At 37.9% G+C, this 26698-nt stretch overlaps 2 protein-coding genes across 8 annotated transcripts; both read left to right on the forward strand.

The window, feature by feature from the left end:
- Positions 1–545: 545 nt before the first annotated feature.
- LOC125561109 (clumping factor B-like) lies at positions 546–1283 on the forward strand. Its single transcript, XM_048724400.1, has one exon. The coding sequence runs from the start codon at positions 546–548 to the stop codon at positions 1281–1283; it is 738 nt and encodes a 245-aa protein (XP_048580357.1).
- A 3866-nt stretch (positions 1284–5149) lies between these two features.
- LOC5514770 (microspherule protein 1) lies at positions 5150–26617 on the forward strand. 7 transcript variants are annotated; one of them, XR_004296741.2, is made up of 14 exons: positions 5150–5306; positions 6718–6949; positions 8045–8095; positions 8496–8576; positions 9210–9319; positions 10233–10341; positions 10809–10947; positions 11114–11180; positions 12161–12288; positions 12719–12816; positions 13511–13597; positions 13818–13946; positions 25319–25498; positions 25530–26617. XR_004296741.2 is itself a non-coding variant. In XM_032384439.2 (13 exons), exons 2-13 carry the CDS (start codon positions 6719–6721, stop codon positions 25394–25396), a joined length of 1308 nt encoding a protein of 435 aa, XP_032240330.2. In that variant the 5' UTR covers positions 5150–5310; position 6718; the 3' UTR covers positions 25397–26617. The 7 variants fall into 7 exon arrangements, 6 of the variants coding, with proteins under 6 accessions (XP_032240330.2, XP_032240328.2, XP_032240332.2 ...); XM_032384439.2 differs by having other exon boundaries at positions 5150–5310; positions 25319–26617; XM_032384437.2 differs by having other exon boundaries at positions 25319–26617.
- The last annotated feature ends 81 nt before the right edge of the window (positions 26618–26698 follow it).

Genomic DNA, 26698 nt, shown 5'->3' on the forward strand with positions numbered 1-26698 from the left:
GATGCTAAATATCTATTTTACTGAAATGGACTCTGGAATACACTCTGGACTGGACCCTGGACTGGAATCTGGACTGGAATCTGGACCCTGGGCTGGGCTATGGAATGGACCCTAGACTGGGCTCTGGGGTTGACCTTGGATTGGAATCTGGACCCTGGACTGGGCTCAGGAATGGACCCTGGAATGGACTCTGAAATAGACCCTTGAATGGGCCCAGGACTAGACTCTGGAATGGACCCTGGACTGGACTCTGAAATGGACCCTGGACTGGACTCTGGAATGGACCCAGGACTGGACTCTGGGATGGACCCAGGACTGGACTCTGGAATGGACCCAGGACTGGACTCTGGGATGGACCCTGGACTGGACTCTGGGCTGGAACCTGGAATGGACCCTGGTATGGACTCTGGAATAGACCCTGGACTGGACCCTGGACTGGAATCTGGACTGGAATCTGGACCCTGGGCTGGGCTATGGAATGGACCCTAGACTGGACTCTGGAATTGACCTTGGACTGGAATCTGGACCCTGAACTGGGCTCAGGAATGGACCCTGGAATGGACTCTGAAATAGACCCTGGACGGGACCCTGGAATGGACTCTAGACTGGACTCTGGACTGGACCCTGGAATGGACCCTGGTATGGACTCTGAAATGGACTCTGGTATGGACTCTGGAATGGACCCTGGACTGGACTCTGGACTGGACCCTGGAATAGACCCTGGTATGGACTCTGGAATGGGCCCTGGTATGGACTCTGGAATGGACCCTGGACTGGACTCTAGACTAGACCCTGGAATGGACCCTGGTATGGACTCTGGAATAGACCCTGGACTGGACTCTGGACTGGACCCTGGAATGAACCCTGGTATGGACTCTGGGATGGACCCTGGACTGGACTCTGGACTGGACCCTGGACTGGACCCTGGTATGGACTCTGGAATAGACCCTGGACTGGACTCTGGAATATACCCTAAACTGGACTCTACACTGGACTCTAAACTGTACTCTAGACTGGACCCTGGACTGGACTCCGGAATGGACCCCGGACTGAATTCTGGAATGGACCCTGGACTGGACTCTAGACTGGACCCTGGACTGGACTCTGGACTGGACCCTGGACTGGACCTTGGACTGGAACCTGGGCTGGGCTCTAGACTGGACTCTGGACTGTACTTTAGACTGTACTCTGGAATGGACCCTGGACTGGACTCTAAACTGGACTCTGGACTCGAGTATCGCACTAATTTGCGTGTGGGAGGATGTCACCAAAAAGTTTACTAAGCGAAATTTTAGATAATAAAAGCCAAATCTCGTTCCCAGAGCCCACGTATCTTCGTACCAGCGGCACGCGCACAAAGATCGCGGGTGATGACGGGATGAAAAGACACCCAACACATCAGAAATTATGTTTTCATTCACTTTCACTACATCAAATGTACAGCTGTTGGTAATTTACCACGGCGTTTGGATTGCTTAAAATAAAATATCGGATCGATAATCGAGGGAATATATCCCATTATAGTTACCACAATACGGAATACGAAATCTTCTTCGTAGCTAAGCTTGTCTCTATAATTGCTAACAATTAAAACGCGACTTAAAAAGAACAACAAGTAGGGAACTACTGAAAAAAGGATCAGATTCACAACAAGCATCGCCTCCTTGAAACGCCAAGCGTCGGACTTCAAAGAAATGTTACCGTCTACAAATATCTTTTGCCGCTTTTTTAGAAACCGTCCGATGGCAATGGTGGTGTACATCAGGACAACATTGGCGACTATATAATGTACAACGGTATTTGCGCCAAGTAAGGCAACATCGGAGTGCGTGTCGTTCGAAGGGTAGCAGTTTAACGTGTACTGGGACTCCCCGATGGCTCGACGATCAAGCGATTGGAAGATACCAACGACAAAGGCGCGCACAAATCCGATGAACCACGAGACGATAAGCAGTTTCTTGGTGAGGCTCGCGGAAGGCGCGCGGAATGGATGGAAAACGGCCAGGTACCTTTCTACAGCTATGATAAGCAGGTTGTAGATTGTAATACCTTGGAAAATATGCTCACAGCCTACGACGAGAAAACACATCTCACTGAAGTAGGCATCTACATTGAGGTAAATAACCCCCAGTGGTGCCACTAAGGCTACACCCAGAGCACCAGACAGGGCTTTTGAAGAAATAGCGAGGGATGTACCGTCGGAAGGCTCTAATACTTGGGACGATTGCTCGTTTATCTTTACTGAATTCGATGTGAAGGGCCACCAGGTTTCCTGCGATGCCCATGAGGAAATCATCACAAATGCGATACAGATAGTCAGTTTAACATTGGCTTGCTGAGGTGAAAACACGTAGGTACGATTTGTACTGCTCGGATTCATCACTTGTGTCTTCATGGGTATACGTCCGCAGAAATCGCTGCTGTAACACCAAAACAGAGAAGTGTCTTAGTCTTCCCTGCAACGCGATGATCAGATTTTTTAGCGTCTGATGGTTTGTCACTTTGGGGTCCCTTATTATTTGCGCCTATCTCGTTTAGAATAGCCTTCCAGTGTTTAAGTTTGTTTTTCAACACTACGAACGATGCAATCATATTTTCAGGAGCTATGATGTTAATATGCTGTTATTATTTTTTTTTCAACTTGTTTACAGTTCAAACAATTTGACAATGCTCCCTTACACAAATCCAGTGTTCTAAACTAGTAACCCACACCCTCCTATCCCTAGCCCCGGCTATAAGACCCTCTGATGTGGTCGCTCTTCCCGACCGAGCTCGTTACTTATGTTTTGTGCCCCTCCGCATCAAATATACATTACGAAACCACACTAAATTGTTTTGGACCATGGTTTCAACATGGACACTAGCCAATAACATAACATGGCAATAGTCATAACTAGCGGATAACTAAAGTTGTCATATATAAGTGATAGATAAACCGTGTAAAAGTGCTCTAAAAGGAGATTACTCAAAGCAGATACCTGTAAGCTTCTAAAAGGTAATTATTCTCTTATTTGTGCCGATAGTTCCGTCGCCATCAGCGTGAAAATGGTAAATGCAAAACTGTGTTCTATTACTATTACATCGTTACTCCCTCAGCGCTGTTGGTGGTACAGCGATGAAAAAGCTTGGCGGCATGGTTATTTATATCTATCTCTGCAATCACTTTTGTTTTAAATCCATTTCCTGTCGGTCCCCGTTACCTTAACTCTCCTAAAGTTCTCTACTTGCGCCTTTTTGGTTACGTATTATGATGTTTTCGCCTGCGAACTGCTTTTGGTTTGCTCTCCAATAATTTTGAGCACGGTTCAAAAAGCGAATAAGAAATACGTTTCTCTGCTTCGTAGTTTTGTCTGTTTGTTGTCGTTGACAATTAAATCAAGAAAAAAAAGGTTGTTTATCATTGAAGTTTATCTTAAAATTAAACAAAAGGCTGCAGCTTTCTTGATATACAAAACGCTCTTACGGAACTCGTGAGGAAGTGGCGTCTTTGTGTATTGCAATGATATCATAAATACAAATTAGGAAGTTCAAGGATTTTAATATACAAAAAGTGTGGTATAAAAGCCGCAGACCCGGTCTAAGTCGTCAATCCCGCTAGTATTCCTTCAACCACAGGCTTCCCACCCGCGTCAGTAAAGGCTTTCTAACACACGAATTCACGCAAATAAACATCTATAAGTTATATCTTCATTCTTTAATTCACGAAATAAACTTAGTTTGTATGTAAATGTATCCGTATGTGGTTTTTTTTTCTTCTCTAGAAGCTCAATTTTACGAGTTTAAAGCGATATAAGTGCGCGAGTACGAAATCAGTGACACCGGTACAGGATGGGAGAGGGATGGAACTATCCGCCTAAAAACCTGCGAGAAATGATTTTTTAAAAGGCCAATTTTAGCTTTCCGTCGATAATCGGGACATAGCAGCTGATCAAATGGCATCCTTGGAATGTAATTTGCATAGAATGTAATTTGCAAAGTCAAGCTGGACGCGGGTTACATCAGGTGTGCCCCAAGGTACTGTCCTTGGCCCAGTCCTGTTTAACCTGTTTATAAATGACATACAAGAATCTGTACGGTCCGAGATCAGACTCTTTGCAGACGACTGTATTTGTTACCGCACTATTAGATCGCGAGAGGATTGCTAAGAGCTACAGCGAGACATATCGAGACTCGCGTCCTGGGCTGACCAGTGGTCCATGAGCTTCCAAGCAGCCAAGTGTAACATGATCCGCATCTCAAGGAAGACCAGAAACAACATCAACCACCTGTACTATCTGGAAGGTGTGGCCCTGGACTTTGTTGAGGAAATAAAGTACCTCGGAGTCACAATAACAAGGGACCTCCGATGGAACAGACACGTCGCTGAAACAGTGAGCAAGGCAAACAAGATCCTAGGCCTACTTAGGCGGAACCTGCACTTTTGCGACACGAAAGCGAAAGAAGCAGCCTACGTTGGCCTCGTTAGGTCGCTGTTGGAATATGCAAGTGCTATCTGGGACCCGCATACCAGCAAGCTCATCGTCGAGATCGAGAAAGTCCAGAGGCGTGCAGCACGCTTTGTTACGGCAGACTTCTTCTACTTCGAACCCGGCACAATGACGCGCTACCTTTCCGAACTGGGTTGGCAGCCACTCGAAGACCGCAGGCGCACCTCATCATTGGTGCTCCTAAACAGTGGCCTAAATAATGCGTCTATCCTGCCACTCGAAGATCTGATGAAACCGTCTCGCGCCTTGCCCCGCACTCAACACTCTGAATTCTATACTATTCCTAACGCTAGAACTGACATATATAAATATAGTTTTTTGCCCCGTGCACTGAGACTGTGGAACAACCTTCCACAGTCTGTAATTGACATGAGAGGCTGCCCAGAGGCCTTTCACGCTGGGCTTTAGACTCGGCACTGCGCTGCGCACTGACATATGAAAGTGAAGTGAAGTGCAGTCTTTGTAGACTCCTTACCATGGGCAACAGAGTCTCGTTTCGCTAAGCAGCGCTTTGACTGAGCTTCACTAAACGAGGAAAGTTAAAGACTGGTACCCAAGGTATAAACTCCTCAAAGTGCAATTAAAAAAACAAGATGTTGGCGTTGTAAGTATGGTCGGCCTTTGTCCGTTACCTCGCGTAAAGGAATGGGTACAAAATATTTTGTGCCCCGGCATGCATTGCGTGAATTCAAGATGGCGGCTCATTGTGAACAAGGCAGTTAAAAAAGTTGTTGCGAACGCGTGCCAATTACTGACTGAAGACAGACTCTGATGCCTACTAAACGTACATATATGTAGAGCTTATTCACATCTCTAAACGTAGGTAATCTTTCACCGATTAGATATTCGTAAACAACAGCCATAAAGGCGCGATATCGAACTTTTCTGGCACTTTGATATTTATACGATATTTATCACTCATCTAAATTCGGATATAAATCAGATATTCTTTCACAGGGTTCTAGTATCAGATATTTAGTCGATATTATAACAAAGCTCACAAATCTAATTTCTGATATTTATCAGATCTTATACCCTTAGAACTGCCATGTTGAACCTAGATTATTGCATCTCATGACTTGATAATATCAGATAATATTGCAAGATTTACACATAGAAAGTCCATCTAATTACTGATATATATCAGATACTATAACTTTAGAACTGCTGTGTTGAACCTTATTGCATCTCACGACTTGATAATATCAGATAATATCACATATATACTTGATCTACAAACGTGACAGTCACAGTAGATTTTGTAGTAGAATATCCCATAATATCGAGGGGTCCAGCAGAGGTAGGTCCAGTAGATTCTAGTAAGATAATCTGCGATAATATTCAGCAGAAGGAAAGGGGGGTTTCTAAATAGACATCTAGTAGATTCTAATAAGATGATCTCCGATAATATCACAATATCAAGGGTTCAGAAGAAGGAAAGGGGGTTTCTTAATAGAAATCTAGTAGATTCTTATAAGATAATCTCCAACAATATTGCAATATCAAGGGGTAAAGCAGATGGAAGAGGAGGATCTAAACAGACATCTAGTAGATTCTAATAAGATAATCTCTAATAATATCACAATATCGAGGGGTAAAGCAGAGAGTATCTAAATAGACATCTAGTAGATTCTAAGACAGTCTACTACATGGTTGCTCTGAACACATTAGAACTGCTCAAATTCTTTGCTACAAATAACACTCCCAAAATATGTTAGCATTTATAATATTCATCCCGCATCTTGAGATGTTTAAAAACATCCAGCTTTCAGATTTGTATGATTATAACCACAGGAAAAAAAAATGTAGAATGGATGATCGTAAATATTACATTTCATAAATAAATTGCAAAAATTGTCTGGTACAGTGTGCTGGGCAGTTTATCATTTGATATGTTTTGTCAAAGATTAAATGTCAAATAGAGTATAGAATTTCAAATGGATCTGAAACCTGCTAAGATAGCTGCTTACAAGTAGTGCAATAAAAAGTTCCTATATTTTGAGATTCAAAGGTGTCCAAGGCTTACAATACTCTAGAGAAAAGATGGCCACAAGAAATAAGCATCCATAGGCAAAGAACTGACTGTGATAAGGTGGATTTTTTTTAGTTGTGTATGTAAATTTGTTGCTTTAATCTGAAGGACCTGAGATAAAATGCAAGGATATACCTTGAGCTGGTAAATCTTAGTACTGTATGTCATGGTTTATAATTTTATATTTATGACTGACAGAATGTCCATCTCTGGAGAATCAAGTCAACACCCTATGGAGCATCTTGAGTCACGGGGGCACAACACCCCAAGGCGGAGTTCATCACGCTCAATTAAAAGGAAAAAGTTTGATGATGAACTTGTGGAGAGTAGTTTAAAAAAGGGTCCCAAGAAGGGCTTTGAACCTGGCCAGTTGATGGAGAAGGAAAGAGAAAAAGAGTTTACATTCAAAGAGAAAGATAAACGTCCAATGGTAAGCTGAGGGGGGACATTAATATTTGGTGACTCAGAATGTTAATGAGCACCAATTCGGTAGATTGCAAAGTATACCGTCTACAACGTCTACACAAAAACCTTTGTTATGATTATCATGTCAGTGCGTCACACCATGTCACATCATTCTAAACATCGAGAATTCAGAAAAATTAAATTGCAATCTTGAGCAGCACATAACATATCGGAAAAAGAGAATATTATTTACAGGATGTTTATTTAATTCCAAGTTCCTTTGAAATAACGTACTAGTTGGCCAACATTTTGCGTAGTGGTGTCTTGGAGAGGAGCAATTGAAGTTATGACTACGGCATTTGAGAGTAACAAGTTGTGTGACTATGAATTATATGTGCTTTGGTTCCCCTTACATAAAACTTTGCTTTCATATTGAACTTTGCTAAGAGAATCGAAGTTCAAGATTCCAATCAAGAAGAATCCTCTTTCTCTAAAAAATTGAAATTAAAAGTTCGTCAAAATAACTTCGCCAATATTAGCAGATAAGTGTCCGTACATTTCTGCTGTACATATAAGTTTATCCAAAATTTAGAATGGTGAAATTTTGGCATAGTTCTGCTAAAACCACTTTTGCCTAAAATTCTTGCTTAGGTGAAAATTCCCCAACATTTCTGGAGCGTGCAAAACAAAAGAATTTCGGAGCTACTGAATTTTCAGCGAATTACCGGTCTTTTCGGATGTTATCGCCGAATGAACAGCGAATTTCAGCAAAACTCAGTTGCATTACTTTCTGTTAGTTAAGTATCATTACAAGTATCATTATCCAGGGTTCAAAATAACTTTTTTAAATCTGCTAGATTTTGCTGGCTTTCTGGATTTTGGTGGTGAAAAAAAGCCTGCATACTTAAAATATAAAAGGGGAATACAGAAAAAAAGAGCCGGCAAAGACCAGAAAACAGCCGGCTATCTCCAGGAGCAGGCCGCTATTTTGAACCCTGTTATCATAGCCCTTGAATTTCTTCAAAAATTCCTGGAAAAAGTCCTTTAATTGGATTTGTGAAAAATTGTACAAACCCTGTTTATATTTTTGCAGAAGTTTGAAAACATACTTTTTTTTCAGTCATCTATGTCTTCAAATGTTCGACCAAGTAGACGACAAAAAAAGTTAAAGGTATAATTGTTATGGATAAGTATCTGTTTTTGGTCAATCATGCTGCCGTTGCAAGCTCCAACCAGGGGCATATCCAGGAGTTCCGAAAAAGGAGGGCTGAAGCAAGGGTTTACAAGAAAGAGGAGGCCAAATTCATTATTCTTTTATGGATTTTCTTATATTTCTTGTTATTTTGAAGCCAAATATTTGAAATAGGGCACCCACCCCTAGAGTCACACAACAAGTCAAACAAAGAATCCATTTTTATCAGCTAATTCAAGTGTGTAACAATAAAGTATATGACTTTATTCCTGGGTGGTTATGTTTTTTTTACAGTTATTCTTCCAAACAGACCTTTCTTATTTTCAAGTGTATAAACAATAATAAGGAGTGGCAGGTGAATAATTGCTGTTTTTTACAGACTCCTCAAGTCAGTAAAGATTTTGGGCGATGGAGACCTACTGATGATTTGGCTCTCATCACAGCTGTACAACAGGTTCAAGTTAAGATATTGTAATGATTGATTTGATTTGTAATGATGGATTTGTTTGAATGGCTTTGATTCACTAGATTTAGAATACATTACTTATATACTAATAACCATTATAGTGTATTTATTTTATACCCAGTCTACTGTATCTACATAATGCTGGGGGCATTTTCCTGCCAAGGAAATATTTAACATTCTTTTCTATTTGACATAAAGAGTGCCAAATGGCCTTTCTATGGATATTTAAATTGTATGATGTAACAAATAATACAGTAGAATTTGCATAAGCAGGACTTGCCGGGGCCAGTCTCATTTTGTCTGTTGTGCAGATGTATTTAGAATCTATTGTACACGTGCCCTGGACAGTCTTACTACTCTTTTATTCAAATTCGATAAGTTAAACTGGTTTTCATTTGCACAGTTAATTTGTATGTACTGTGTGTTTTATTTTATGAAGGCCACACCAAGCAAAGCATTTTTCTTGTGTATATTGGGACTGGGGAGGAAATATTGTTTGCAAAGTCTGTTATATCAAGTTATTTTATAGATACTTTTGTCATGTATAGGCAAGTTCTATTGTATTATGTTAAGAAAAAATGCCACAGTTTGTCGCACTGTAGCTAATTGCTGATGTTTAATTTCCAGACAAATGATTTAACAGCAGTTTACCTAGGAGTCAAGTTTTCCTGTCGGTTTACTTTGAAAGATGTTCAGGAGAGATGGTACTCTTTGCTTTATGATCCAGTAGTATCACGGTTAGTGCTACATTACCATGATAACACAAGCACTGATGGTTATTTCGGGGACATAAAGAAGATCATGATGGTAATAATGATGCCGATTGTGGTTTTATGATCAAGAGTTGTTATGGTTGGTGCTGCCTGATAACCACAATTACACACGATGTCATGTTGATGATGATTCAAATATACAGATGACAGGGGTGATGATTTTAATGATGATTGTGGTGTTACAAATGAATGATTGTGGTGATGATGGTAACATTGTTGAAGAATACTTCAATTTTTAATTGCTAACATTCCCTAAAAAGCGCTAATTTATTTATTTTTAAATGCAAAGCGTTATTTTCACTTCTTCTTGAAAAAAAAAGCGTAGCGACAACAATTTGTCCATGTATTATTTTAGTAGCAAAAAAAAGCAAAAAACTTAACATCCCAGACCTCTTCAAAGTGAAATTAGTCATTCAAAAGCTACTCAATTAGAAAATTTATTGCAAATTTTAGCTTGATGCAAGCACCCGCTGTTCTCACTGCGCTCAGGCTTGTTTTATGGGGTCAACTTGTGAAAAGGAAGAGCTGTCTTTAAATGCTTTTATCTTTGCCCGTGGTCAAATTTAGAGTTTTTTTCTGAAATCATATGAAAACTCTTTACCTATTTTTCATCTCAGTATAAGTAAATATTCCAAACAAGTTACCGGAATTTGATGCTAGAGTCACTTTAAACCTACAGTATCCTTTATCAGTAGTGTAGGTACTTGTTGACAATAATAGGATTTAGCAAATTAAGATCTGTAAAGTATATGGACCCCTGTTAGATACCCAATGCACATTCCAGCTTTATATTTAGCATACTTTGTTTCAGTCTCTGGATGTCTGTCCTTACAGGATCTCTAAAATTATTACTTTATTATATGACTGACCACTTTAGACTGGCAACGATGGCAATGAAACAGCTGCCCCCTGACATAGTAGCAGCAGCACAAAACAACGCACTGTGGAGCACAAGTGAAGAAACCCTGCTAGCAAATGTCCGTAGTGTAAGTATGAGTATCATTTACACAATATAAGAACCTTCTAGCAAATGTCCTTAGTGTAAGTATGCATATCGTTTACATAATATGAGAACCTTCCGGCAAATGTCCTTAGTGTAAGTATGAGTATCATTTACATAATATGAGAACCTTCTGGCAAATGTCTTAGTGTAAGCATGCGTATCATTTACGGAATGTGAGAACCTTCCGGCAAATGTCCTTAGTGTAGTAGTGTTAGTACAAAGTGCTTTATGAGCACATTATTTGTATTTATTACCCTCCAAAAAAATATTGCACCCAGATAAGAGATGTTTTATGAGCATGTACAACACCTCAGTTGTTTGACCAAATTAATTTCTTTTTTTAAATTACTTAACCTTCCCTAAGCATCCCTCTCTGGTATTCCCTTGAGCCCCCACCCATCATTGCATGTTTCACTAGAACTCAATGTCTGTTCTTTTTTTAATTTGTAGTCCAGCCCAGCATCTTTGGAGATATTCCACAAATTACTAGACAACCACCCATCTGTCTTCCACCAGTGCCGATCTGCAAAGTCACTGAGAAACCACTGGCTCCTGATGCGACAGTACCAACTGCTGGCGGACCAATCAGGTAGAGATTGGATTCTCTACCTAGTGCTTTTTTTTATTTAAAACACATATTCTGAACTTGATGTCTTTTCATACAATTTGGTAAAAAGGATTCTGGATTAACCTCAAAGTTGGTACGTCGCCTCACTGTCTTACTGCAGACTGATAGCTTGGTCTTTGTTGTTCAGTTCCAGCTGGAGAGAGTAACATGAGTTTCTCAGATGCTGAAGAACAGATCAATGATGCCGAACTGTTGTAAGTCCTTAGTGGTCATCATGTGTGTTTTGGTATTGGTGCACTTTAAGGATTAAAAGTGATTATTGCCGCATTAATAATAGAAATAATAGAAATACTCGTTTCTCAGGACTGAATTTTATAACTCCAAAGTATACTAGAAAAACCGAAGGTGGGAAAACGTTTACAGTAAATGCCATCCATAAATGGAACAATTTAGAAGCCAGCATAAAGAAACTGCCTAATATAAGCTCTTTTAAGAACGCTCTCCGTCATAAATATCTTAATGAACAATTACTTTTAAAAATCATTTTAATATTTCGAATTAACTCATATTTTATTTTCTTTATTTAATCTTTTTTTTTTTTTTTTTTTTTTTTTTTTTTTTTTTTTTTTTTTTTTTTTTTCTCCTTTTGGTCTGGGTGGGAATAGTATTTTTATAATTTGTATTGTAAATAGAGATTTTATATATATATATATATATATTTTATATTGTATTATTTGTATGTATGAGTTTTGAGGGCCACAAGTTTACTAGTGTATTACACTATTAAGTGCCACCCTCTGTAAATAAAGTTATTATTATATTATAGATTATACAGGGTAGTTTGAGTAAAAATGAGATAGAATTAAATCACAAAATGTGCTTATGTATTTAATAGGCTATGTATTTATTCATTTACTATTTATCTATTTATTTATGTATTTATGTATTATTTATTTATTTATTTATTTATTTATTTATTTATCTTAAATGAATTACTCAATCAAAGTAGAGTATGTTCTTGGGTCTAACTGGCAGTAATAACCGCATGGAATCAGTAAGGAAATGAACTTTTTATACTGGCCATGCAAGAAAAAAAAACTCCATGCCCGATTACTGTATATCATCTTTGTTACTATTTTAATGCAAAGCTTTTAGTTACTAGTCATCGTTTTTGTATCATAACATGGTTTTAATGTTAGATCTATACTGATTATAAAGTAATGTGTCCCTACAGGGAGGCCAAAGATGATGGCCTTGAGCAGGAGTTATCTGTGGCTGACAGGAGACACAAGCGTGAAATCCGTCAGCTTGAGGAAGAGATTCCAAAGTGGCAGGTCGTAGTCGATGAGCTGTGTGGACAAGGTAACTACTGTTATTAGCACACCTGCACGATATATTAAACAGCCACTAAAGGTGCATGAAGAGTTATTTTATTGCTATTTCTGAAATCTTAAAAACACTTAAAAAAATAAATGAACACATTAAAAATAGTAAATACATATTTTGGTACTTTTATCACACATAGCGTAGATGGAAACGAACTTTTGGTTTTTGTTATTTTTTTTTAGCAGGTTTGTTTCTTATATATTTGAAACCAACTAGATCTTTAGTATACAATAATATGTGTGTCCCTTTCATGTTTTCTTTCATGACAGATCCCTTTTCAAGCTATACGTAATAACTGTGTTCCAACTGTGTGCCAAACACCTCATACCACTCTCTAATTTAACAGTCTTCCTGTATTACCGAAAGGACTAATGTGCATGCTGGTGTTGTTATTTTTATCTCCCAGGTAACACCACGTCTGGAGCGTCGGCCAACGAATTTGACCTGCAAACTTTAGCCGTGCTTCGAGGGAGACTAGTCCGTTATCTGATGCGCTCCAGAGAGGTGAACTACTCCCCCTCCCCCCGTCTCCCCCAAAACAATTATCATTTGGTAAATAAATCCAATAATTCCCCCCCGTCTCCCCCAAAACAATTATCATTTGATAAATAAATCCAATAATTCCCCCCCCCCCCCGTCTCCCCAAAAACAATTATCATTTGGTAAATAAATCCAATAATTCCCCCCCGTCTCCCCCAAAACAATTATCATTTGGTAAATAAATCCAATAATTCCCCCCCCCGTCTCCCCCAAAAACAATTATCATTTGGTAAATAAATCCAATAATTCCCCCCCCCGTCTCCTCCAAAACAATTATCATTTGGTAAATAAATCAACACAAAGTTAAAATGGTATGATTTGCGTCCTTGTAAAACCAGAGTAATTTTGATCACGTTTTGGACAAAGGCTTCGACGACGAACGAACGCTTGAATCATCAGAGGCATAAAACGTAGCTTTCCAATCGTGATTTATTTCCCTGATTCCACCATGCCTACGCAAACCACCTGGCTATTCTACAGCTTGTCTGTAGTTTTTTTTGCCATACCATTATCATATGGAACTACAAAATTTTTGCTCCACGCCTTTGCTTTCTAAGATGATGATGATTTGTACAGTGCGCCAATAATGATGGAAACTGCGTTGGCACTGGTTTAATGGAGGTACATATGTAATTGACCCATGTTTGTTTTGTAACAGATTTCAGTTGGCCGTGCAACTGCTGATAACCAAGTTGATGTAGATTTGTCTCTTGAAGGCCCTGCTTGGAAGATATCTCGCAGACAGGTACAGTTTAGCATTTAATAAAAGTGGTTATGTTTTCACGTTTAAAGCTGCATTAAGGCCTATTTTCACTAAGAAATTATCACTGCGCGTGATATAACATGTTCCAAAGACTAGAAGTACCCTGGATCTTCGAGAATGGTCCCCCTTTTTTTCTTTAGCCCTCGCGGGTTTATAAGAACTTTTACGGTAAATTTGTTGACATACCTTTTCTACTTTACAGGCCACAATCAAACTAAAAAGTGATGGCGAATATTATGTTATCAATGAAGGGCGACGTCCATTGCTTATTGACGGCAAAACAATAAACCTCGGCTCCAAGGCCAGGCTTCACCACAATTCCACATTTGAGGTAGAAGGCGTTGTATGGTTTCTATCTATTTTATCTCCACAATTCCACATTTGAGGTAGAAGGCATTGTTTGGTTTCTATCTATTTTGTCTCCACATTTCCACATTTGAGGTAGAAGGCGTTGTTTGGTTTCTATCTATTTTATCTCCACAATTCCACATTTGAGGTAGAAGGCGTTGTTTGGTTTCTATCTATTTTATCTCCACAATTCCACATTTGAGGTAGAAGGCATTGTTTGGTTTCTATCTATTTTATCTCCACAATTCCACATTTGAGGTAGAAGGCGTTGTTTGATTTCTATCTATTTTATCTTCACAATTCCACATTTGAGGTAGAAGGCGTTGTTTGGTTTCTATCTATTTTATCTCCACAATTCCACATTTGAGGTAGAAGGCATTGTTTGGTTTCTATCTATTTTATCTCCACAATTCCACATTTGAGGTAGAAGGCATTGTTTGGTTTCTATCTATTTTATCTCCACAATTCCACATTTGAGGTAGAAGGCATTGTTTGGTTTCCATCTATTTTATCTCCACAATTCCACATTTGAGGTAGAAGGCATTGTTTGGTTTCTATCTATTTTGTCTCCACATTTCCACATTTGAGGTAGAAGGCGTTGTTTGGTTTCTATCTATTTTATCTCCACAATTCCACATTTGAGGTAGAAGGCGTTGTTTGGTTTCTATCTATTTTATCTCCACAATTCCACATTTGAGGTGGAAGGCATTGTTTGGTTTCAATCTATTTTATCTTCACAATTCCACATTTGAGGTAGAAGGCGTTGTTTGGTTTCTATCTATTTTATCTCCACAATTCCACATTTGAGGTAGAAGGCATTGTTTGGATTCCATCTATTTTATCTCCACAATTCCACATTTGAGGTAGAAGGCATTGTTTGGTTTCTATCTATTTTATCTCCACAATTCCACATTTGAGGTAGAAGGCGTTGTTTGATTTCTATCTATTTTATCTCCACAATTCCACATTTGAGGTAGAAGGCGTTGTTTGGTTTCTATCTCTTTTATCTCCACAATTCCACATTTGAGGTGGAAGGCATTGTTTGGTTTCTATCTATTTTATCTCCACAATTCCACATTTGAGGTAGAAGGCATTGTTTGGTTTCCATCTATTTTATCTCCACAATTCCACATTTGAGGTAGAAGGCATTGTTTGGTTTCTATCTATTTTGTCTCCACATTTCCACATTTGAGGTAGAAGGCGTTGTTTGGTTTCTATCTATTTTATCTCCACAATTCCACATTTGAGGTAGAAGGCGTTGTTTGGTTTCTATCTATTTTATCTCCACAATTCCACATTTGAGGTAGAAGGCATTGTTTGGTTTCCATCTATTTTATCTCCACAATTCCACATTTGAGGTGGAAGGCGTTGTTTGGTTTCTATCTATTTTATCTCCACAATTCCACATTTGAGGTAGAAGGCGTTGTTTGGTTTCTATCTATTTTATCTCCACAATTCCACATTTGAGGTGGAAGGCGTTGTTTGGTTTCTATCTATTTTATCTCCACAATTCCACATTTGAGGTGGAAGGCATTGTTTGGTTTCAATCTATTTTATCTTCACAATTCCACATTTGAGGTAGAAGGCGTTGTTTGGTTTCTATCTATTTTATCTCCACAATTCCACATTTGAGGTAGAAGGCATTGTTTGGTTTCTATCTATTTTATCTCCACAATTCCACATTTGAGGTAGAAGGCATTGTTTGGTTTCTATCTATTTTATCTCCACAATTCCACATTTGAGGTAGAAGGCGTTGTTTGATTTCTATCTATTTTATCTCCACAATTCCACATTTGAGGTAGAAGGCGTTGTTTGGTTTCTATCTCTTTTATCTCCACAATTCCACATTTGAGGTGGAAGGCATTGTTTGGTTTCTATCTATTTTATCTCCACATTTCCACATTTGAGGTAGAAGGCATTGTTTGGTTTCTATCTATTTTATCACCACAATTCCACATTTGAGGTAGAAGGCATTGTTTGGTTTCCATCTATTTTATCTCCACAATTCCACATTTGAGGTAGAAGGCGTTGTTTGGTTTCCATCTATTTTATCTCCACAATTCCACATTTGAGGTAGAAGGTATTGTTTGGTTTCTATCTATTTTGTCTCCACATTTCCACATTTGAGGTAGAAGGCGTTGTTTGGTTTCTATCTATTTTATCTCCACAATTCCACATTTGAGGTAGAAGGCGTTGTTTGGTTTCTATCTATTTTATCTCCACAATTCCACATTTGAGGTAGAAGGCATTGTTTGGTTTCTATCTATTTTATCTCCACAATTCCACATTTGAGGTAGAAGGCGTTGTTTGATTTCTATCTATTTTATCTTCACAATTCCACATTTGAGGTAGAAGGCGTTGTTTGGTTTCTATCTATTTTATCTCCCCATTTCAACATTTGAGGTAGAAGGCATTGTTTGGATTCCATCTATTTTATCTCCACAATTCCACATTTGAGGTAGAAGGCGTTGTTTGATTTCTATCTATTTTATCTCCACAATTCCACATTTGAGGTAGAAGGCGTTGTTTGGTTTCTATCTATTTTATCTCCACAATTCCACATTTGAGGTAGAAGGCGTTGTTTGGTTTCTATCTATTTTATCTCCACAATTCCACATTTGAGGTAGAAGGCATTGTTTGGTTTCTATCTATTTTATCTCTACAATTCCACATTTGAGGTAGAAGGCATTGTTTGGTTTCCATCTATTTTATCTCCACAATTCCACATTTGAGGTAGAAGGTATTGTTTGGTTTCTATCTATTTTGTCTCCACATTTCCACATTTGAGGTAGAAGGCGTTGTTTGGTTTCTATCTATTTTATCTCCACAATTCCACATTTGAGGTAGAAGGCGTTGTTTGGTTTCTATCTATTTTATCTCCACAATTCCACATTTGAGGTAGAAGGCATTGTTTGGCTTCTATCTATTTTATCACCACAATTCCACATTTGAGGTAGAAGGCGTTGTTTGGTTTCTATCTATTTTATCTCCACAATTCCACATTTGAGGTAGAAGGCATTGTTTGGTTTCCATCTATTTTATCTCCACAATTCCACATTTGAGGTAGAAGGCGTTGTTTGGTTTCCATCTATTTTATCTCCACAATTCCACATTTGAGGTAGAAGGTATTGTTTGGTTTCTATCTATTTTGTCTCCACATTTCCACATTTGAGGTAGAAGGCGTTGTTTGGTTTCTATCTATTTTATCTCCACAATTCCACATTTGAGGTAGAAGGCGTTGTTTGGTTTCTATCTATTTTATCTCCACAATTCCACATTTGAGGTAGAAGGCGTTGTTTGGTTTCTATCTATTTTATCTCCCCATTTCAACATTTGAGGTAGAAGGCATTGTTTGGATTCCATCTATTTTATCTCCACAATTCCACATTTGAGGTAGAAGGCGTTGTTTGATTTCTATCTATTTTATCTCCACAATTCCACATTTGAGGTAGAAGGCGTTGTTTGGTTTCTATCTATTTTATCTCCACAATTCCACATTTGAGGTAGAAGGCGTTGTTTGGTTTCTATCTATTTTATCTCCACAATTCCACATTTGAGGTAGAAGGCATTGTTTGGTTTCTATCTATTTTATCTCTACAATTCCACATTTGAGGTAGAAGGCATTGTTTGGTTTCCATCTATTTTATCTCCACAATTCCACATTTGAGGTAGAAGGCATTGTTTGGTTTCTATCTATTTTATCTCCACATTTCCACATTTGAGGTAGAAGGCGTTGTTTGGTTTCTATCTATTTTATCTCCACAATTCCACATTTGAGGTAGAAGGCGTTGTTTGGTTTCTATCTATTTTATCTCCACAATTCCACATTTGAGGTAGAAGGCATTGTTTGGCTTCTATCTATTTTATCACCACAATTCCACATTTGAGGTAGAAGGCGTTGTTTGGTTTCTATCTATTTTATCTCCACAATTCCACATTTGAGGTAGAAGGCATTGTTTGGTTTCTATCTATTTTATCTCCACAATTCCACATTTGAGGTAGAAGGCGTTGTTTGGTTTCTATCTATTTTATCTCCACAATTCCACATTTGAGGTGGAAGGCATTGTTTGGTTTCTATCTATTTTATCTCCACAATTCCACATTTGAGGTAGAAGGCGTTGTTTGGTTTCTATCTATTTTATCTCCACAATTCCACATTTGAGGTAGAAGGCATTGTTTGGTTTCTATCTATTTTATTTCCACAATTCCACATTTGAGGTAGAAGGCATTGTTTGGTTTCTATCTATTTTATCTCCACAATTCCACATTTGAGGTAGAAGGCGTTGTTTGATTTCTATCTATTTTATCTCCACAATTCCACATTTGAGGTAGAAGGCGTTGTTTGGTTTCTATCTCTTTTATCTCCACAATTCCACATTTGAGGTGGAAGGCATTGTTTGGTTTCTATCTATTTTATCTCCACATTTCCACATTTGAGGTAGAAGGCATTGTTTGGTTTCTATCTATTTTATCACCACAATTCCACATTTGAGGTAGAAGGCATTGTTTGGTTTCCATCTATTTTATCTCCACAATTCCACATTTGAGGTAGAAGGCGTTGTTTGGTTTCCATCTATTTTATCTCCACAATTCCACATTTGAGGTAGAAGGTATTGTTTGGTTTCTATCTATTTTGTCTCCACATTTCCACATTTGAGGTAGAAGGCGTTGTTTGGTTTCTATCTATTTTATCTCCACAATTCCACATTTGAGGTAGAAGGCGTTGTTTGGTTTCTATCTATTTTATCTCCACAATTCCACATTTGAGGTAGAAGGCATTGTTTGGTTTCTATCTATTTTATCTCCACAATTCCACATTTGAGGTAGAAGGCGTTGTTTGATTTCTATCTATTTTATCTTCACAATTCCACATTTGAGGTAGAAGGCGTTGTTTGGTTTCTATCTATTTTATCTCCCCATTTCAACATTTGAGGTAGAAGGCATTGTTTGGATTCCATCTATTTTATCTCCACAATTCCACATTTGAGGTAGAAGGCGTTGTTTGATTTCTATCTATTTTATCTCCACAATTCCACATTTGAGGTAGAAGGCGTTGTTTGGTTTCTATCTATTTTATCTCCACAATTCCACATTTGAGGTAGAAGGCGTTGTTTGGTTTCTATCTATTTTATCTCCACAATTCCACATTTGAGGTAGAAGGCATTGTTTGGTTTCTATCTATTTTATCTCTACAATTCCACATTTGAGGTAGAAGGCATTGTTTGGTTTCCATCTATTTTATCTCCACAATTCCACATTTGAGGTAGAAGGTATTGTTTGGTTTCTATCTATTTTGTCTCCACATTTCCACATTTGAGGTAGAAGGCGTTGTTTGGTTTCTATCTATTTTATCTCCACAATTCCACATTTGAGGTAGAAGGCGTTGTTTGGTTTCTATCTATTTTATCTCCACAATTCCACATTTGAGGTAGAAGGCATTGTTTGGCTTCTATCTATTTTATCACCACAATTCCACATTTGAGGTAGAAGGCGTTGTTTGGTTTCTATCTATTTTATCTCCACAATTCCACATTTGAGGTAGAAGGCATTGTTTGGTTTCTATCTATTTTATCTCCACAATTCCACATTTGAGGTAGAAGGCGTTGTTTGGTTTCTATCTATTTTATCTCCACAATTCCACATTTGAGGTGGAAGGCATTGTTTGGTTTCTATCTATTTTATCTCCACAATTCCACATTTGAGGTAGAAGGCATTGTTTGGTTTCTATCTATTTTATCTCCACAATTCCACATTTGAGGTAGAAGGCATTGTTTGGTTTCCATCTATTTTATCTCCACAATTCCACATTTGAGGTAGAAGGCATTGTTTGGTTTCTATCTATTTTATCTCCACAATTCCACATTTGAGGTAGAAGGCATTGTTTGGTTTCTATCTATTTTATCTCCACAATTCCACATTTGAGGTAGAAGGCGTTGTTTGGTTTCTATCTGTTTTATCTCCACAATTCCACATTTGAGGTAGAAGGCGTTGTTTGGTTTCTATCTATTTTATCTCCACAATTCCACATTTGAGGTAGAAGGCGTTGTTTGGTTTCTATCTATTTTATCTCCACAATTCCACATTTGAGGTAGAAGGCGTTGTTTGATTTCTATCTATTTTATCTCCACAATTCCACATTTGAGGTAGAAGGCATTGTTTGGTTTCCATCTATTTTATCTCCACAATTCCACATTTGAGGTAGAAGGCATTGTTTGGTTTCTATCTATTTTATCTCCACAATTCCACATTTGAGGTAGAAGGCATTGTTTGGTTTCTATCTATTTTATCTCCACAATTCCACATTTGAGGTAGAAGGCGTTGTTTGGTTTCTATCTGTTTTATCTCCACAATTCCACATTTGAGGTAGAAGGCGTTGTTTGGTTTCTATCTATTTTATCTCCACAATTCCACATTTGAGGTAGAAGGCGTTGTTTGGTTTCTATCTATTTTATCTCCACAATTCCACATTTGAGGTAGAAGGCGTTGTTTGGTTTCTATCTATTTTATCTCCACAATTCCACATTTGAGGTAGAAGGCGTTGTTTGATTTCTATCTATTTTATCTCCACAATTCCACATTTGAGGTAGAAGGCATTGTTTGGTTTCTATCTATTTTGTCTCCACAATTCCACATTTGAGGTAGAAGGCGTTGTTTGGTTTCTATCTATTTTGTCTCCACATTTCCACATTTGAGGTGGAAGGCATTGTTTGGTTTCTATCTATTTTATCTCCACAATTCCACATTTGAGGTAGAAGGCATTGTTTGGTTTCTATCTATTTTATCTCCACAATTCCACATTTGAGGTAGAAGGCATTGTTTGGTTTCTATCTATTTTATCTCCACAATTCCACATTTGAGGTGGAAGGCGTTGTTTGGTTTCTATCTATTTTGTCTCCACATTTCCACATTTGAGGTGGAAGGCATTGTTTGGTTTCTATCTATTTTATCTCCACAATTCCACATTTGAGGTAGAAGGCATTGTTTGGTTTCTATCTATTTTATCTCCACAATTCCACATTTGAGGTAGAAGGCATTGTTTGGTTTCTATCTATTTTATCTCCACAATTCCACATTTGAGGTGGAAGGCATTGTTTGGTTTCCATCTATTTTATCTCCACAATTCCACATTTGAGGTAGAAGGCATTGTTTGGTTTCTATCTATTTTATCTCCACAATTCCACATTTGAGGTAGAAGGCGTTGTTTGGTTTCTATCTATTTTATCTCCACAATTCCACATTTGAGGTAGAAGGCATTGTTTGGTTTCTATCTATTTTATCTCCACAATTCCACATTTGAGGTAGAAGGCATTGTTTGGTTTCTATCTATTTTATCTCCACAATTCCACATTTGAGGTAGAAGGCGTTGTTTGGTTTCTATCTATTTTATCTCCACAATTCCACATTTGAGGTAGAAGGCATTGTTTGGTTTCCATCTATTTTATCACCACAATTCCACATTTGAGGTAGAAGGCGTTGTTTGGTTTCTATCTATTTTATCTCCACAATTCCACATTTGAGGTAGAAGGCATTGTTTGGTTTCTATCTATTTTATCTCCACAATTCCACATTTAAGGTAGAAGGCGTTGTTTGGTTTCTATCTATTTTATCTCCACAATTCCACATTTGAGGTAGAAGGCATTGTTTGGTTTCTATCTATTTTATCACCACAATTCCACATTTGAGGTGGAAGGCATTGTTTGGTTTCTATCTATTTTATCTCCACAATTCCACATTTGAGGTAGAAGGCATTGTTTGGTTTCTATCTATTTTATCTCCACAATTCCACATTTGAGGTAGAAGGCATTGTTTGGTTTCCATCTATTTTATCTCCACAATTCCACATTTGAGGTAGAAGGCATTGTTTGGTTTCTATCTATTTTATCACCACAATTCCACATTTGAGGTGGAAGGCGTTGTTTGGTTTCTATCTCTTTTATCTCCACAATTCCACATTTGAGGTAGAAGGCGTTGTTTGGTTTCTATCTATTTTATCTCCACAATTCCACATTTGAGGTAGAAGGCATTGTTTGGTTTCCATCTATTTTATCTCCACAATTCCACATTTGAGGTAGAAGGCGTTGTTTGGTTTCTATCTATTTTATCTCCACAATAGAAGGCGTTGTTTGGTTTCCATCTATTTTATCTCCACAATTCCACATTTGAGGTAGAAGGCATTGTTTGGTTTCCATCTATTTTATCTCCACAATTCCACATTTGAGGTAGAAGGCATTGTTTGGTTTCTATCTATTTTATCTCCACAATTCCACATTTGAGGTAGATGGCATTGTTTGGTTTCTATCTATTTTATCTCCACAATTCCACATTTGAGGTAGAAGGCATTGTTTGGTTTCCATCTATTTTATCTCCACAATTCCACATTTGAGGTAGAAGGCGTTGTTTGGCTTCTATCTATTTTATCTCCACAATTCCACATTTGAGGTGGAAGGCGTTGTTTGGTTTCTATCTATTTTGTCTCCACATTTCCACATTTGAGGTGGAAGGCATTGTTTGGTTTCTATCTATTTTATCTCCACAATTCCACATTTGAGGTAGAAGGCATTGTTTGGTTTCTATCTATTTTATCTCCACAATTCCACATTTGAGGTAGAAGGCATTGTTTGGTTTCTATCTATTTTATCTCCACAATTCCACATTTGAGGTGGAAGGCATTGTTTGGTTTCCATCTATTTTATCTCCACAATTCCACATTTGAGGTAGAAGGCATTGTTTGGTTTCTATCTATTTTATCTCCACAATTCCACATTTGAGGTAGAAGGCGTTGTTTGGTTTCTATCTATTTTATCTCCACAATTCCACATTTGAGGTAGAAGGCATTGTTTGGTTTCTATCTATTTTATCTCCACAATTCCACATTTGAGGTAGAAGGCATTGTTTGGTTTCTATCTATTTTATCTCCACAATTCCACATTTGATTTAGAAGGCGTTGTTTGGTTTCTATCTATTTTATCTCCACAATTCCACATTTGAGGTAGAAGGCATTGTTTGGTTTCCATCTATTTTATCACCACAATTCCACATTTGAGGTAGAAGGCGTTGTTTGGTTTCTATCTATTTTATCTCCACAATTCCACATTTGAGGTAGAAGGCATTGTTTGGTTTCTATCTATTTTATCTCCACAATTCCACATTTGAGGTAGAAGGCGTTGTTTGGTTTCTATCTATTTTATCTCCACAATTCCACATTTGAGGTAGAAGGCATTGTTTGGTTTCTATCTATTTTATCACCACAATTCCACATTTGAGGTGGAAGGCATTGTTTGGTTTCTATCTATTTTATCTCCACAATTCCACATTTGAGGTAGAAGGCATTGTTTGGTTTCTATCTATTTTATCTCCACAATTCCACATTTGAGGTAGAAGGCATTGTTTGGTTTCCATCTATTTTATCTCCACAATTCCACATTTGAGGTAGAAGGCATTGTTTGGTTTCTATCTATTTTATCACCACAATTCCACATTTGAGGTGGAAGGCGTTGTTTGGTTTCTATCTCTTTTATCTCCACAATTCCACATTTGAGGTGGAAGGCATTGTTTGGTTTCTATCTATTTTATCTCCACAATTCCACATTTGAGGTAGAAGGCATTGTTTGGTTTCCATCTATTTTATCTCCACAATTCCACATTTGAGGTAGAAGGCGTTGTTTGGTTTCTATCTATTTTATCTCCACAATAGAAGGCGTTGTTTGGTTTCCATCTATTTTATCTCCACAATTCCACATTTGAGGTAGAAGGCATTGTTTGGTTTCCATCTATTTTATCTCCACAATTCCACATTTGAGGTAGAAGGCATTGTTTGGTTTCTATCTATTTTATCTCCACAATTCCACATTTGAGGTAGAAGGCGTTGTTTGGTTTCTATCTATTTTATCTCCACAATTCCACATTTGAGGTAGAAGGCGTTGTTTGGTTTCTATCTATTTTATCTCCACAATTCCACATTTGAGGTAGAAGGCATTGTTTGGTTTCCATCTATTTTATCACCACAATTCCACATTTGAGGTAGAAGGCGTTGTTTGGTTTCTATCTATTTTATCTCCACAATTCCACATTTGAGGTAGAAGGCATTGTTTGGTTTCTATCTATTTTATCTCCACAATTCCACATTTGAGGTAGAAGGCGTTGTTTGGTTTCTATCTATTTTATCTCCACAATTCCACATTTGAGGTAGAAGGCATTGTTTGGTTTCTATCTATTTTATCACCACAATTCCACATTTGAGGTGGAAGGCATTGTTTGGTTTCTATCTATTTTATCTCCACAATTCCACATTTGAGGTAGAAGGCATTGTTTGGTTTCTATCTATTTTATCTCCACAATTCCACATTTGAGGTAGAAGGCATTGTTTGGTTTCCATCTATTTTATCTCCACAATTCCACATTTGAGGTAGAAGGCATTGTTTGGTTTCTATCTATTTTATCACCACAATTCCACATTTGAGGTGGAAGGCGTTGTTTGGTTTCTATCTCTTTTATCTCCACAATTCCACATTTGAGGTGGAAGGCATTGTTTGGTTTCTATCTATTTTATCTCCACAATTCCACATTTGAGGTAGAAGGCATTGTTTGCTTTCCATCTATTTTATCTCCACAATTCCACATTTGAGGTAGAAGGCGTTGTTTGGTTTCTATCTATTTTATCTCCACAATAGAAGGCGTTGTTTGGTTTCCATCTATTTTATCTCCACAATTCCACATTTGAGGTAGAAGGCATTGTTTGGTTTCCATCTATTTTATCTCCACAATTCCACATTTGAGGTAGAAGGCATTGTTTGGTTTCTATCTATTTTATCTCCACAATTCCACATTTGAGGTAGATGGCATTGTTTGGTTTCTATCTATTTTATCTCCACAATTCCACATTTGAGGTAGAAGGCATTGTTTGGTTTCCATCTATTTTATCTCTGACTCTCTTCTTGACCAAGGGTGGGCTGTGCCTCGAAGGGCATGACGGGAAAACAGTTCAACAAATCTCATTTTCACATCAAATAAGGCGAGAAATGGTAAACAAAATGTCAAATCAATGCGACTTTTTAACATTTGAGGTGACATTTTGTAGAGTGTATTTTTTTATTTCATCCCGGTGTCCCTAAATAGCGCGAGGATGATTAAGGAAACTGGAGAAGCCCAAAATTCTTGTGTGCATTTTGGCCTCACGGTATGTTTTGATTGGGTATCTCTTTGCAGTTTCTATACGCAAGGGTTTTCCGTCATGTCGCCTCGAAGACAATCAGCGCCATTTCGCTGTAACTGCCTTATATCAGTGCAACCAATCATTTTGCCTTCATTTTTAAACTTTTCTATTTCATTAATTTTTAAATATTTCATGGTCCCCAGATTTGTGGTTTACGATTTGTGTTTCTAGTAAACCAGGATCTCGTTTCGACAGCAAAAGAAAACAAGCCAGCTACTTGATGTGTACCGATAATTGATGGTCTTCAATGTATCGCCAAGTATCCCAGGACGTCTGTTACTTGCTTTTACGTAACAGGCGCACTTTATGTGGAAAAAAAGCCGTGTTTCTGCGCATAATCAAACAAGTGTTTTTTTTTCTTTCTTCGGAAGTTACAGCCTCGAATTACAGGGGCGTGTCCACAGAAAAATGCAGTGTGAGGTCTACCAGTAATTCACTGACCTGTGATATGGTTTTGAAGATGGCGTTTTGTCTTTCATTTCAAAGTAAAGCCATTATTGAGCTTCTATATACCCACAAAAGTCATAACTAAGTCAGTCTTAGCTGTTAGACTAGTCAATAGTCAATTTAACGTATCATTGGTTACCCACGTGATCTCATTTCTGCAGATGAGCCGCCCACCCCTCTCACTCTGGGCACGCCCCTGGAACTTCAACGTCATTCAAATGGCGTCTGTTACCGAGTTCAGGGCTTGCCCGTATTTATGATATACACTGTCACCTCTTGGAATTTCCCGGCACACAATATAATTTAACTTGTTGTTGCCAGTGCTTTCTCACCTTTTCAGACGTTTCTATTTGGCCCTTTAAAAGGTCTGGTCGCATATTTCAGGTAGGGGCTAGTATTTTTTATGTGTAGTAGTGGGGGGAGGGGGTGAACAATGTATTTGTCAAGTCTGTTATTTCGTGATCAACTTTGTAATAAAGGATATTTTGACTGTAATAATTACGCACACTAAAAGCCCGTTGGGTACTGTTTACGTTTCTGTGGGGTTTCATAGTCGGGATGTAGATAAGATTAGGTTGTTATGTTGTACTATTACATCCTTATTGTTATACACTCTTTTATAAGAACGTCTACATTTTCAGTTGGGGCTTGGCCGTTCTTATTTTTTGGGCATTTTAAGGCTCGAATATGTTCTTGACGATGTTCTTTTTAATTTTAGTGTATGTAAATATATAATACCCAATGAATTCGTAGAAAAAGAGTTACACCAATGGTTATAGCATTATATATAAGGTTGTTACTATGAGCACATTTGATTTTGCCTTTTAGAACGCATCAGAATATCAGAATATTTTTCTGCTATCTGAGCCTCGGCATGTTCTTAGCATGTTCTTAAAATTTTGTGAAATATCAGGCTGGACGTTCTTATATAGAAGGTTCTTATACAAAAAAAGTGTACGGAATTCAGCGAAATAAAGATGGGGAATTTTCGAGTAGTTTCATGAGGTGCTGTCCTCCGCTTATAGATACACAGTCCTCGATAACTACACTTGTATTCTAAACGGACGGGGATCATC

The sequence above is a fragment of the Nematostella vectensis genome, chromosome 2 (assembly GCF_932526225.1).
Source record: "Nematostella vectensis chromosome 2, jaNemVect1.1, whole genome shotgun sequence".
In the NCBI taxonomy this organism is placed as follows: Eukaryota; Metazoa; Cnidaria; class Anthozoa; order Actiniaria; family Edwardsiidae; genus Nematostella; species Nematostella vectensis.

Excerpts from the sequence above, each read along its gene's own strand:
- LOC125561109 (XM_048724400.1), top strand. The coding sequence starts at position 546 with ATGGACCCTGGAATGGACTCTGAAATAGACCCTGGACGGGACCCTGGA.
- LOC5514770 (XM_032384439.2), top strand. The coding sequence starts at position 6,719 with ATGTCCATCTCTGGAGAATCAAGTCAACACCCTATGGAGCATCTTGAG. Across the intron at positions 8,577-9,209 it reads CAGCTGTACAACAGGTTCAA|ACAAATGATTTAACAGCAGT; the intron begins GTTAAGATATTG and ends TTTAATTTCCAG. Across the intron at positions 12,817-13,510 it reads ATCTGATGCGCTCCAGAGAG|ATTTCAGTTGGCCGTGCAAC; the intron begins GTGAACTACTCC and ends GTTTTGTAACAG.